At 44.5% G+C, this 14,731-nt stretch overlaps 1 protein-coding gene across 2 annotated transcripts in view; it reads left to right on the forward strand.

Annotated features, from left to right (window-relative positions):
• SRPX (sushi repeat containing protein X-linked) overlaps window positions 1-13,294 on the forward strand; it is a 42,891-nt gene extending 29,597 nt beyond the window's left edge. For both annotated transcript variants that reach the window (XM_035316020.1, XM_035316021.1), the window contains 7 exons: window positions 110-286; window positions 5,593-5,719; window positions 6,875-6,996; window positions 7,588-7,767; window positions 8,227-8,360; window positions 9,672-9,793; window positions 12,181-13,294. In XM_035316020.1, coding sequence (XP_035171911.1) covers window positions 110-286; window positions 5,593-5,719; window positions 6,875-6,996; window positions 7,588-7,767; window positions 8,227-8,360; window positions 9,672-9,793; window positions 12,181-12,361 — 1,043 coding nt within the window. In that variant the 3' untranslated portion in view covers window positions 12,362-13,294. The remainder of the gene's footprint in view (window positions 1-109; window positions 287-5,592; window positions 5,720-6,874; window positions 6,997-7,587; window positions 7,768-8,226; window positions 8,361-9,671; window positions 9,794-12,180) is intronic.
• Window positions 13,295-14,731: the final 1,437 nt, after the last annotated feature.

The raw sequence follows: 14,731 nt of genomic DNA on the forward strand, positions 1-14,731 counted from the left end.
GTGTCTGAGTGGGCTCTTGCAGTAAAACAGTTTCTGAGAAGAAAGGAGAGTACTGAATGGCATTACTCTAAAAAGTGGGATTTCCTTAAATCCATGTTTCCCGTTGCAGAGAAGCGCTGCCCTACCCTCTCCATGCCAACCAACGGGGGCTTCAAGTGCCTGGATGGCGCCTACTTCGGCTCGAGGTGCGAGTACTACTGCTCGCCGGGATACCAGCTGAAAGGCGACCGCATCGTGACGTGCATGGACAACAAAGTCTGGAGCGGCCGGCCAGCTTCCTGCGTGGGTGAGTAGGATGTTCCATCTGCGTCTTGAGGGCTCCATGGACCTGCTGCTGCATGGGTCCTGCAAATGAATTCCAAAATGTGCTTGTGTCCGGTTCCTCGGGGAAGAAAAGCAGCTGTCCTTCTTGGGAAGCAGAGAACAGTTTTCCAAGGGATGCAGTATGCTCTCTGTCCTTTAGTACGCAGTCACAAGTGGCTGAAAGTCACTTATCTTTCTAGTGCACACGCTGTCAGCTCCAGGCATTACCACTTTATTAAAGATCATAGAATCACTAAGCTTGGAAAATACCTTCAAGATATCTGGTCCAACCATCCCCCTACCACCAATGTCATCCACTAAACCATGTCCCTAAGCACCACGTCCAGCCTTTCCTTAAACACACCCCCAGAACTGATGCTACTATCAATGGTCCATGCTTTACAATGCAAAACAACCCCCCCGATCTCATGGGTAACTCTTTTTCTAGGTTCTAATTACATTGCTGCTTTTGTAGCAAGGTCTCTGTGCTGCCATGTCATCTGTCTGTCACGCTGCCTACAATTTAATGATACGACAAGTTGGAAACAAAACCCCTTTTTCTGACCTCCCTTGTTGCATTCGGGTTTTGCTATCAAGGCCTGCAGCCATACCTGGTAAATATGGGTGGATTGTAGTCACCAGTGTGGTTGCAGTGAACTAGGCTGAGTTTCAGCCAAGTTGACGTGAGTTATGCCAGCAATTCGCATTAGGTAGTCAGCAGTCTCCTTGGAACCCCGGCTGGAATAAGTGTTTTTATATCCATACATCCAAGCAGACAGAAACAAATGCTAAGATTTAACTTTTCTTCTTGCTAATGGGATTTCAGCAGATAGTGAGATCCCAGCTGGTGTTCTTGTTTACGGGAAGTCTCTGAAAGTCTCACAACAGAAAGCACTTTATGGCCATCTGTACTGGCTACCAGTAATCTAAGCTTGTAGATGGCAGGATATTTATGCTCAGGTTTTTTTGTGTATGATAATTTGGTTTTCCTCAGAGTGCCTGTGGTTCAGTCTAGGTTAGTAGATAGCTTTGGAGTCTCTCCACTGTGGCTTTCCATTCATAGAATTTTATTTATTTTTTCTGTTACTTGCTGTTGTACAAATGTATAAGTGATCCTGCTGCGTAGGTCCAACCTGTTTGTGGTATCTCTTGTTTTTATTTACAAAAACGAGCTGTGTCCTTCTCAGTGGTGTATGCAGAGGAAGAAAAGCAAACCCTGTTAGGTTTGGGAATGATAAAATGTTGTTTCTCTGTATTTCCTGGCACTTTCAGAACCTCATCTGCTTGCAGCAACAGGGTGCTCCTTGCAGAGGATGCTGTCTTGCAGAGTAGGGGGTAAGCAAATACAGCTTGATTAAAAAACTGAAGCTAGGGATAGCACTTACTCTTCTTTTTTGTTCCAGAAATGCAGGGTGGTTGTTATACAGGATATGATTGCAAGTCCCAAGTAACCCAGTAAAAGTAAGACCATTATTTAAGCTCTGACAATACCACACAGTATGGAGAGGACCCCTTCAAACCTTGTGTGCACATAGCAAGTTAAGCACTTAGCAAACTGTTTAAGGTTATTTTTGACCTGCTGACAGGTAGGAGGGGGGCTTTTTTCTGACCAGACATGACCGTAACAGCATAATGCAGTTCGTGATTCAACACACATCCCTTACTGTAATTCAGTAGTACAAAGACACCGTCAGTGAATTGGGCCAAAGCTTCCCATGGACCAGAAGAGAACTGGCTGAGCAAAGGCTCTCCTTTGTTTTCAACCGAGGATTAAAATTAAGGTGAGGGGAGCAATGAAATGCAAAGGTTTTTTAAATTATTATTTATTTTTTATTTGTTACTTTAACATATGAGCAATTAGTTGCACTGTGCACAGTAGGGATGTTTCACGTGATCACAGCCACGGGCTGGTAAAGCTCATGTCACTGGGAACAGGTAGGGAAGAGGCCTGGGGACACCACAGGTATTACCATAGGAATGGATAACTACTCTAGACCTGAATTTATAATCATTTTGAAAACATGGAGCTCTCCTCTACCCCTTCATACTCCAGTTGCACTGCTTAGCATGTTTGCACAAAAGTACTCGGGGTTCACGGTGCAATATTGAAGACCCATGTGGGAAAGGGATCAGGCTAGTATCATTGCTGAAGCAGATATTCATTAAAAGGGGACAATATTTTTTTTCCAAGAAAATTAGCTATGTTTTAACAGCCACTTATGGAATTCCTTATAGAACTCCTACAGCATTGTGTCCTAAAAAAGCAGCCTGTCCCCTGTGTCAGGAAGGATGTCCTTCATGATGCTGAAGTAACTGACTAAAAAAGCTCAATGCATAGCTAGTTTGGTTATCAGTTAGCTAAAATTGCCAATGCTCACTTCAATGTTGTATGTGTAATGCACTGTAACATAGATGGAAACAGTTATTTTCCTCCAGAAGATTGAAAAATGTCCCCTTTTTCCTTCCACGAAGGTTTCATTTTCCTGCAGATTGTCTAAGAGAGGCTGTGGTAAATGTCTCGCATCGTGCTAAGTCATCCTTTTGTCACCTCCTCGGAAGATCGTATCGATAGGTAGCAAACGAACAGCTTCCAGCTACGATGCCTGAAACAAGCTCTGCACGCTGGGTCATTAATTATACAGGCTCTGATAATGGATGTTTTGAAATACAGAGCAGTGCCTTGTGGAGGGGGTGGGGAGAGCAGAACAAGGTTTTTCATTCACCCTTTCATGCCTTTGAGTCTCTTCATCTCCTTATACTTTTGACGCAGAATAATGTTTCGAATTAACTTCCAGCCATCGTTCACATCATCAGCAAGCAGTAATGACAGGGTTTTTATGTAGCAGCAGGCTGCTTACCTACCACACACGGACTCTTGAGCAAGCATTGGCCATTCAGTACCATCCCCTCTCCTTCTTTCCCGATAGGTCCTCTCCTCACCCCAAGCTCTCAAGCAGCTGTGAGCGAGGCAGTAAGGGGCCACTCCCAGAAGTATGTAAAAAAGAATAAATCCCAAAGCTATTAAAAAACTTAGCATTTTGTCTCCTCAAAGTTCAAAAGGCTGCTTTAAAATGGAATATTCCTCTGCTTTAATGCTGCCATTTCTGCAACACCGCTGCCTAGCATGGGGCAGGGTACCAGGCGCTGCTGCTGAGGAGCCAAGAAAAGCGACATCTGACAAGAACGCAAGAGCAGTGGCTGAACAGCTCTGAATTTTTTTAAGAAAACTGCTTTTCCCTGCCTATGATGTCAACTTTGCAGGCAAGATTCACCCATTGAATACACAGCTCTGCCAAACAGTTTAAACAAATGGCTCTGATGTGTCACCAGTCTTTCAGCAGTGATGCTGCAGTAACAGCATAGGAAGAGCCGCAGGGAGCCTCAGCACCTTGCAGAGTGTCCTGGCTCCAGCTCTGGCCAGGAATACGTGCTAAGTGAGAGAGTCTGAGACAAGCCACCACTTCCAGGATCTTTTTTCCCTCGTCTAAAAACCTCCCCAGCAGTCAGCAATCTTACCTCCTCTGGGGTTTGTTTTGGAATCAGCTTAATTTTCTAACCTCCAGGTGGGCACTTCACTCACGTCACATGTTTGAATTGAAGATTTGGGGGGTTGTGTTTTGGTTTTGTCACCCGTGCGTTTGCCTGCATGTTCTGTGGTCACCACCTCTGCATTTAAATGATTATTTTTTCTGCCCTGTCTTCCCTCTGCCAAGCGGTGGCCAAGGTGCTCACGCTGCAGGAGGTCATGCGAAAAAGGACCTGAGAGCTGGAGCTGCTTGGCGTAACAATCCCAGAGGCCCCTTGAGATAAAGAGCCTCTTTGGTAGACAGCTGCATTCCTGTGGTGCATCTCAAAGTGGAATTATTCTGGCGGGGTTTATTCAGTGCCTCTTGAATGCTAGGAGACATCGGAAATGACCAAAGAAAATATCTTTTCCAGGATTTTTTTACATCCAGCTAACAAGGCATCCTGGGCCCTGGCTGCTTGGCGATTTGGTTCCCGCAGGAGCTGTATTTCTTGTCTTGGTGGTGTGGAAGTCCAAGCTGGGTCGTACCAGCCAGTCTTTGCCATGCTAAATAATGCAGTGAGCTTTCTAGTGAATTAAGTGCTTAAAGCGCTGGGTCCTTAAATACCACTCCGACTTCTGTTCCATTATTACATTTATTTAATGTATCCTGTCAATACCGGGGTGCTGAGCTGTAGCCACAGCAGGCTGACCAGGCAAGAAGCAGACCTGGTGAGATCTGGCTGGTTTTCACCCTAGCTCAGCTGTGCTGTGTGTTACTGAGAGCAGTGCGGTTTTGCAGAGCAGGGCAGGGCTCTCGGCTACGTTGTGAGCAGGTCTCCACACAAAACAGGAAGGTAGTCTGAAAATAAGGGAGTGAAAAAGAAACATGAGGGAAGGAAACAAAGGGCTCCCTGCAGCTGGAGTGGAAGCTTGAAAATCCTGCTGATTCATCCTACAGCAGGATCTGTGCGTAACATCGCTGAGTGAAAAAGGTAAAGAAAAGAAGCAATAGAGAAAAAATAAGGGCGTTGCGTATCTTTAGTAAAGGGTGTTACTGCGAAGTACAGGAAACTTCAAAAGCTGTTCAGAGGACCCTGCTGTTTATTTTTGCTGTGCTCTGCGTAGTGGGAACCCACTCCTGCTAGCTCCAATTTCTAGTCTTCTCTTTGTAGGCGAAGAGCAATCCTATGTCATTGCTTATTCGCAAAGCCTGGTGCGTGACTCCATGGATAGACTTCATTTGGGGCATAACCCCAAAAAACTGAGGGTCAAAAAACTGAGACCAAGTTATTTAAAGTAGATGTTTTAATGCTTGTGAGGGTTTTTGGACTTGGTTTGCCCGTGAATTTCTCCTCTTAGGCTTAAGTTCGGTGCTTTACAAACAGAGTAGATCCCAACAAACACAGATGCACAACAACAGGCAGAGCAGGTAAACAGAAGGTCCAGGTTCCTTGGGTACAATCTCAGGCACCTTTCCTTGTAGTCCAAAGCTAAAGGTACGTAATTTTTTTGGCAATATGTTTTAAATGGTGACTATATAAGGGAAGTTATGAGAGGTATTTTTTAATTACTTATTTATGGGGGGGATCATTGTCATCTCCTGCTCTTATTCCAAAAAGGTGAGGAGTACAGGCTCTGCCTGCCCTGGTTGGATCAGCTCTGGTGCTGAGGAGGCCACCTGAACACGGCCCCAGGTTACACTGATGGCAGGGAGCTGTGAAGAATGTGAGTGGCTAGAACAGATGCACAGGTGCTCATTTCTCTGAGGTTTATTTCTACAGATACAGAGCCTCCGAGGATCCAGTGCCCGAGTGTGAAGGAGAAAACTGCAGAGCCCAACAAGCTGACGGCCAGAGTCTTCTGGGACACCCCGGAGGGAAGGGACACTGCTGACGGGATTTTGACAGAGTAGGTGGAAATCTGTAATGTCTGTATTTTCTCTTCTTTTATTATTCCTAGGATCCTTGGTTAGTAATTCAGCTCATGAGGGTGGCCAGGACTCTTTCCTCCTTGCTCATTAAAGATCCTTATTTATAGCTGTCGTGTATCAATGGCCTGTAAAGAATTGCTTTAACTGAAAAAGAAAAAAAACTGACAGCTGGGAGGTGAATCCCCCAGGACCTCGCATGTAGAACGGTAGCAGATTGGTGTGGTTATTTCAGAGCCGATGGAATAAATAACAGTAGCATTTTGATTGCACCTGCGAAGTTTTCCGGAGCTTCTTTATGGGTCTCATAGTCAACAAGTTCTGTTACAGTGGAAAGAGAATACTGCATTGGAGGTAGAGAAAGGGACAATTTTGACTGCCTTTAAAAAAAAATAGTGTCACAATCTTTGTGATCATTTTTAAGCTTCTTCCTGAAGCAGTGCTGGCTGTCAGAAGCCTCTAACTGCTGTCAGAGAGGTCTTTGGTTACCTTTCAAGTAATGCTTCTCATTTGAAACTTAGGTAGCTATAAATACTTCATTTAAACTTAACAGTTTCTTCAAAAATCCCATTCATCTTTGTGGTTTTGCAGTTCTACTTTCCAGAAGAGCAAGGTGCATATGCGATGGTACCACTGTCTCTGATTTGCCCACCTGTATCATGCAGGATTCCTATCTGTCTATCTAGCTTATTGTAAGGGTAGCAGTATAGTGTGTGTGTATATATATATATATATATATATATATTATATATATATGGTTCTTTCAGGAGGCAAGTTAAATCTTTTAAAAGTATATGAGTGGACTGGTTAAGCTTAACCAAGATTTCTTGGGCATTACATGATGGTTGGCTATGCTATGAATTGTCTTTTAGGAAACAAGCAGTCCTTGACTGCTCGGCTCCGTTCTTGTCAGCAGGACAGGTCCCTTTTGTTAAGAACAGGACCTGCATATTTGACTGCCCTGGTCTCTGCTTTGCAGTTTCTTCCTGTGCTTGCTCTCGGTCTTCAGTCATGTAGCACAGCCAGACAAGCTCAGCATGCCCCAGACTTCACTCTTTTTAGGCTTTTACAGCTTTGGCAGTGGGACAATCCTGGTGAATTTATGAATGTTTGTCCCATTTTATCTCCCATTTCAGTGTTATTTTGAAAGGCCTGCCACCAGGGTCACATTTTCCAGAAGGCGACCACAAAATCCAGTATACTGTATATGACAGAGCTGAAAACAAAGGCACTTGCAAATTTCTCGTTAAAGTCAGAGGTAAGATTGATGTTTTACACTCTAAATACAGTCACTGATTTGCATCTGGCTTAGGAGGCAGTTTTAGAAACATCCTCGGCTCTATATTTGCCTGCATACATACGTGTATATAAAGTTTAGGTTGACTTTGTACCTCAGTGCACTGTCTTGCTTAAGGCCCTGGGGGCCAGGTACTCTGCAAGCTGGGAAAGGGCTTTGCTGATCAGTCCTGCTCCATAATGTTGAGCCTGTGGGCTGCTGAAACAAGTAGCTGCAGGAGTTTTTTCAGCATTGCCTCACATCTGACGAGGATTGCCCTTCACAAGTCCGGGTGTTGCAACCTGGAGTCAAATCCTTGGAGAAGAGATCTCTTTGTGCACTATGGCCTTTTGTCACCCTATACCATGATCACACGTACACACACATGCCTCTGCATCATTGTAATTTACATACGAGTTAAGGATTGTGTTTAGTTTTTGTTTTACATCCTTTAACAACAGAGGTAGCAAATAGAAAAACATCTTCCATACTGGTGTTCCGTTGGCCGTGCCACCCCAGTAGCGAGGTGATCCATGCCTTGTCTTTTCTTTTTCACCTCTTTCTTGCCTAAAGTCAGGCGCTGTGTGAAATTAAACGCCCCGGATAATGGCTACATCAAGTGTTCGGGTGATGGAAATAACTACGGTGCTACGTGCGAGTTCTCCTGCATTGGTGGCTACGAGCTGCAAGGCAGCCCGGCTAGAGTGTGCCAGTACAATCTGGGGTGGTCGGGAGTGGAGCCAACCTGTGCACGTAAGTGAGTATTTCGCCACTTTACTGGAAGGGCTACCGGAGCAGTGGTTCTCATGGAAGAGAGAATTTGGGAAGGGAGCCTGGGGAGGAATATAGCTACGAACTCTAATGCCCTAGAGATAAGAAACTCAGCATCTTTGTCTTCCTGCCCATTTGCATTTACACCTGAAACATCTGCTACCTTTGGCTGTTCTTTCCTAGGAGATAACGATGGTGCCTTAAAACTGGCAGTGTTTCAGCCCAGACCTTTGTACAAACTTTACATGCTGGAGTCAATCCATTTTGTAAGCCAGGGTACAACTTAAGATAAAATTGTTGGCTTCTATGAGGCCAGTCTTTCACCTGTATCCTCTTTATTATTCTCTTGTTCCTGTGCCTCTGGTATCTAACTGTTGTTCTATTAAAGCTAGATCTCTTTTCAGTTATGCTCTATAACTTTTGTTTTAAATTTAATTCTAGCCATGAATATTAATGTGAATGTGAGGACTGCAGCTGCACTTCTGGATCAATTTTATGAGAAGCGGAGGCTGCTAATTATTTCAACTCCTACTGCAGCCAACTTCTTCTACAGGATGCAGTTGGGAATGCTGCAGGTAAAGCACAGTTCAGGGTGGGTTGTAGCAACCAATTTTCCTCTTTAAAGACATAGGAGGTCAAGCTCCACTGTTGGTATAAATCTGTAAAGCTCAGATGCTGCACTGCAGCCAGCAGAGGATCTAGCTGAAGTGGTAGTGGTTCTGGATTAATCCTTTTAATGTTTGTTTCACTTCAAACATCTCCCCAGTTTCTAATTCAGCTCTGTTCTGGATTGTACTGCCTCTGACTGACCAGTTACTCAATCCCAGGCAGTTCTGGCCCTCTTCCACCCTCCCAAGATTAATTTAATCTTAATCTTGTGCTCTAATAAGCATTCCCTAACTCAGTTCCTAGAGGAGTTAAGAAAAAAAAAAAAAACATCCAGCACTTCAGTGGCAACTTCATGCAAACCAGGCTTACAGGCTTTGTAACTACAATACGAAAAATGTGACAAAACAGATAGAAATAAAATAGAAATAACTTGTGTATCGACATACAGAGGACCACAGACTCAGCATAGAAATCACTCAGAGTGGAGACAGCACTGTGGTATTTTGTTCCCAAAAAGAGAGAGGAAAAAAAAAAGAACACCTGGTAGTGGTCCTTATGTTACTTTTTTTTCTTGTTGGGTTCTTGCTAGACTAAAGGGTGTACCTCAAAAACGTGTCTGTGTCCTGGGGAAGCAGCCAGTCCTGTATTCTTTCACAGTGGCAAATGCTTGCACATTGTTTCTTTTCCCACAAGTGGAGCAACGTCCAGAAAGAATAGTCCTTGTGATACGAACGTGATAATGTTTTTAACTGCTGGCTTCGGTCACAGGTGTGTTAGAAACAAAATGAAAACCTTTTCTTTTCCAACAGTAGATTACTTGGGCAAGAAAATTCAATATATTGATTGAAATGAGGTAAAGTACTATTTTAATGGCTGTATTACTTTTCCCACTGCTTGGTCAAATAAGTCGGCATGAAAAAGAACGACTTTGTGCAGTTGCCTTCCCTTTCGCATACTTTGCTTTGATTACCAAATGAGATTACTGGCACAAAGCGTAACACACTGATACGCTGGCATCTTTTCATGTCATTCCAACGCAAGTATGCATTTCTCCTAGGGGGTCCCTGTGTGGTGGTGTTCTCACAGCAGCTAGGAATCCATCATTTAACAGCCCCTGGAGTCGTGAGGCTGTAGTTCCTTGCAGTGAGAGTGAGAGAGACCCTTCAAAGCACGCTCATTTCAATTCAAGCCATCTCACTAACACAAGATCAGAGCGTTTATGAACAACAACCCAATGTTCTCTCTAATGTCTCTCTCTCTTCTTCTAACCCGTGCAGCCAGCACAGTGTGGTCTAGACCTCCGACACGTGACCGTTGTGGAATTGGTTGGTGTCTTCCCTGCACAGATAGGAAGAATAGGGGTAAAGCTGCTGCCCCCATCACTTGCACTGCAACTCAGGTAAAGTAAGGTTTGAGTACTGTTGTGTGTGCACTGTAGCATCTATAAGGTATCGCTTTTGATTTCCTGCATCTCATCTAAATAGACGTGTTATACTGTAGTGTACTTAGCTCAACACTGGAAGGTAGGTAGATGGTCATGGGTAAGTTTCAGCATTCGTTTCCTCTCTATTACCTGTGCAATAGCTGCTGAAAAGTCATAGGCATTCGGGATTAATGAAATTAAGAGCATAGGCTTCAGCGTGTTTCGTATTTAAAAGGGCTGACTCTTTCAAGAGCTGTGCCTCCGCTGCCTCTTTGCTCAAACCGACCGACACTGAAACTGGGTGAGCTCTCTGAGCATCCCCTGATGTCCTTATGGGTTCGAGTCACTGAAAACACCTCGTGTTTGTATTTGTGCTGGAGCTGGTCTGCTGCTGTCCTGCCGGCCTGCCATCACTTTGCAAGAACAGCCTTGGAGCAGCTGCCAGCGCAGCCCCACGCAGCAGCAGCGGCTCATCGTGGCTGCAGCCAGGCCGGAGGAGAAGCAGCGGTTGCTCTTTGAAGTCCCACATGTAGATATGATATGGGCAGCATTTGAAAGGGCAAATGAGCTCAGCCTCCCCAGCCTGACTGACATTCAACAGTTTCACTGAAGTCTAAACTGTTTTGACTTAGTTTTGGGCAAACAGTGGGTTGGTTTTCACTTGAAAGGGAGATTTCAAGTGCCAGCACTGCCTAGGGTTAGGAGGACTACAAGAGCCAAAAGTGAAGGCCTGTTTGGCAGGGAAAGAAGTTGTTACTTAGGAAAGAAGTCCAGGAGCAGTTTAGGCAGCATCTTCTGTGATATGCCTAAGAAAATGGTGTAAGTTTTAACTTGGAACAATAAAAATGTGTTCTTCTCTCAGGCTGCTGACAAGTCTGAGAGGGGTTTTTTTGGATCGAAAAAAGAAATAAAAGCATTTGTTCCCTATAAAAAGAAAGAGGGAACACAAAGAGCTGCTTTTTACTTCAAAAAAAAACAAAAAAAGCGTATTTACTAAAGTTGAAGTGGTTTTCTTGTGGCTTTGTAGAAAAATACCCTTTGGTAATAACCCTGTTCCCTGAGCCCTTCTGTTGCCTGCCGCCCCACTCCCCCACCTCAGCCTTCGATTTCAGAAATTGGGATGCTATAAAACCGGCCCTGCGCTCAGTGGAAGTTAGCTTTTAGCTTTCCTTCTGATTTTTTTCCTAGACTCTGTTGCTACCATGGTGTGAGGTAGTGTTCCAGTCGTGGAAGGCACTTAAATCAAAATGAAACACTCCCTGAAACATCCTGAACAGAGATGCTGTCCAGAATTAGTACTCTGTAAACTAACCAGTCACAGGTACCCCTAGTTAAAACTTCTGCAACCTTGGAGGGGCTGGCATCTGGATGTGTAGAGGGTAAACGTTTTCATTAAGAAACCGCATTCCTCCTCTGCCTTATCTCACCTATCACCATAAATTAGCTCCAAACATTGTTTTAGTTTGAAACCAATAGCCGAGCTCTCTCACCATAACAGAACAACAACTGGTGTGCTCAGACCCAGTGGAAGGCAGAAGAAGGTCAATTTCTATGCTTCAGACCTTTCTGAAATTCACCTCCCACGAGACCCTCCTCTTCTCAGCAGCCTTCCTGTCCTGACCCCATTCCATCACAGATGCCTGAATTTATCTTCCCCACAGCAGTGATGTTGATTGTGTGCATGTCTGAGGATCTTAGAATTCATTACTTCTCCAAAGACAAGATTAAATGAGCATCGCGGACATACTTTTCTTACCGTTGCACCTCCAGAGGAGCTTGAATGACCTGTTTCACCACTCCAAAGGAAAGGACTTTGCCCTGATTAGTGGTGGCTTTTTTTTTTCCTGCTAAATTGGAGTTGCCACCAGGTAGGTAGTTACTATTAGGAAGCAATGAGAACTGGCTCCAGTAATTTTGCTCTGCCCTTTCTCATTGTTTGTTTTATATCACCTGGCAGCAGAAAAACACAGAATACCTACCTGTAACTCTGAGCTCCCTCACAACGTTTTTTCTTTAGGGGGTGTATATAGTACTGTACTTTTCTCTGTCTTGTTTCTTCTCTCGTGAGAGCAGTAGGTAGGGCTTTTGCCATGCTGCCAAAGCAGACGTCCGAGAAGAAAGCAGCTCTGAGTGCAGTTACTCTGACCCTTCCCTACTGCCGAGGTACAGCCTCGCAGCACAGGCAGACTCCTGCTCCCTGCCTGACTGTTCTTACAGCTGAGACAACCAGACCCTGCGTAGCCCCCTCTGACCATCCCCAGAGCCCTCTGTCTGCAGCCAGCCGCCTGGTTCTGCCACGTACCGCTGCTTGAAGTGCCTGGGCACATGATGGGCTGTCACAAAATGACTTCCTTATTTTGCAGGCTGCTGCTGAGGATCCCCCATTACAATTTCAACATCGTGGTGATGGACAAGCACGGCATGGACAAGGAACGCTATCCTTTCCCAGCAACGCCAGCCGAGCTCTTTGCACTTATTGACAATTTTCCCTTGAGAAAAGAAGAGATGAAACTGCAAGCAGAAATTGGCCAATCGTGCCCCTAATTGAGAATTGCAGGGCTTGCATTTGCCAGTGATTTTTTTTTTTTAATCCACATAATTCTCCCCTTGGTGCTACACAAAGCATGGCTTTTGTAATCACTGATGTACAGATTTTTTGTGTGTATTGTTAGGGCTGTCCAGCTGTGTAGCTACTCTGCGTAGACAGATGCATGATGCTTTTTTGTACTTCCAGCCCTCTTTAGAGAAACGCGTACGTAGGATTACTACCCACTGGAGTTTCTTGTACAGACAGCAAAGAGCTGAGGCACGTCTCTAGGAGTTCATTTTGGATTTTTCATTCAGTGTAAAATTGGGGTTTCTTTCTTACTGTTTATAAGTCTTTTTATTAATAAAATATTGTTTTGCAAAGAAAGAGTTGTCTAACCCTCAGAGATAAAGTCAATTGATTAACTCAAAAGCTGAATCAAACTACCCCTCTGTAAACCATTTCAATCAGAGGCTAATGTTTCTGTCTTCAGTGGACAGCAGCCCAGCAGTGTCTCTCAGCCCCGGTATAGTACAGTCAATCACAGACACCAAGCATAAGCCAACAGCAACACGAGGACCTATTTTCAGCAGTGGTGAAGAAAATAGGTGATGGCAGGAGTATGGAAATATTTCCAGAAGGAATTCAGCAACAGAAGAGCGAGCAACACAGAAAATGGGTGGTAAATCACCAAAGGCTTTATACTGCAATACTTGCTAGAAAGACCTGCTCCTACCTGGTATGTGTCTGCTTCTGGCGTTACGTGTCCAGTGACTTGGAGTAACAGATTTCTTTCCCTTTTCATCTTGGAGACGGATCAGGCTCTTGATATGATGGCAGGGGAACATCCCCTACAGGGAAGCTTCATCAAGGATTTGTCATTTCCAGATCTGTGAAAACAGTTGTTTGTTTGTTTGTTTTTTGCAATGCATCATTTACAATTCAACAACCAAAAAAAAGTTCACTGCTAGGCAAAAAGTGTCAAGAGGCAATCAAAACAGGAACTAGTTCTCTAGTGTTTTATTATAACCCACAATCTTGACAATCCATTGCAAAGAATATACATCATGCGTGAAGAATACAAACCCAAAGGAATGAAAATTGTGAGCTAAAGCTTTGGACACTTGCTTACAGGATCAGGTGTGTAATCTCACATCACTGAAGAGCATTTCAGTGGCTGTGCTGTTCATACTGTTCAGAGCAAAGCCTTTTTTCTCAGCCAAATGCTTATTTGTCTTTGACCGTTCAATTTTACACTCCCGTGTCAGCAGGGGAACAGTTTATCAGCATCCTTAAAGTAACCCTTATCAAAGAATACAATCTTTCATGCTCTCTGAAATTAGGATTTAAAAAAAAAAAAATGTTGCTCCTGCAAACAAATTAATGAGGGAATGAATGCGTAGATAGGGAATTCAGTCCTGACACTAGCTAAGAAAAGCTAATTTGTAGACTGAAGTGCAAGGGCATCGAGGCAGGGGGATCTTCTGAGCAGAACGGTCTGCCTCCGAGATCATTAGGAGACTTACCGAACACCCCAGAGTAGGCATGGAAGCACGATGCAGCCAAGGCAGTGACTGCCTGGAGAGCTGATGCCAAAGGCAAAGAAAATCCAGACACACCCTGACCTCTCTGCAGGTGGTGCTGCCAGCTGCGAGCCTGACCGACTGGAGGACAAGGAAGCCAGCCTTTGAATGAACTTTCCCAGCATTTCCAAGACGCAAAGACAGCTTTGGTGACAAAGTCACAGAAATAAATAGCACTTCTGTTCCAGACCTGGCCAAACCAAAAAGACATCCTCGATCAACTACAAAGGCGTAAAGAAGGTAAGTGCCAGCATGCTGATGGATGCGGCAGAAACCCCCAAGTTTCCTTTCCTCTGCTGCCTGCATAACACTGGAGGCTATGGAAACTAGGCACAGCACACCAAATCACTTTGTGCCTTAAGAGTCAGAAGTAGAACAGGCAGCCTGAAGACACGTTTATATACAGACTGCTGTGGCCACAGTGCTCTGCCTCTGATGCTTAGGCAGGCATGCACTCGTAGCAAGAGTGGACAGGTGGTTTCCCCCAGCTCTCCTCAGTCAAAAAGCACATCAACGGATCCCCAGTGACTTTACAAATAAATAAATAAACCTGGAGGTCTGATGGCTCTGATTTTTCTGTTGTATTCCTGCAGTTCCAATCTGCTGCTGCTCCATCTTGATTTGGGTGCAAATCAACGCATCCAGTCATCTTTAGTGACTGGCTGAACAGGAGTGGGGCTTTACAATTGCTCCAACCAGGAAAGTGATTGCAATCACCAGGCTGTTAGAGGAAATTGAATTAAGTGGATGGAAGTGCAGAAGTGATGGGATTACTGGTGACAGTTCTACACAGAACATCTGTTG

The sequence above is a fragment of the Oxyura jamaicensis genome, chromosome 1 (assembly GCF_011077185.1).
Source record: "Oxyura jamaicensis isolate SHBP4307 breed ruddy duck chromosome 1, BPBGC_Ojam_1.0, whole genome shotgun sequence".
Taxonomy (NCBI): Eukaryota; Metazoa; Chordata; class Aves; order Anseriformes; family Anatidae; genus Oxyura; species Oxyura jamaicensis.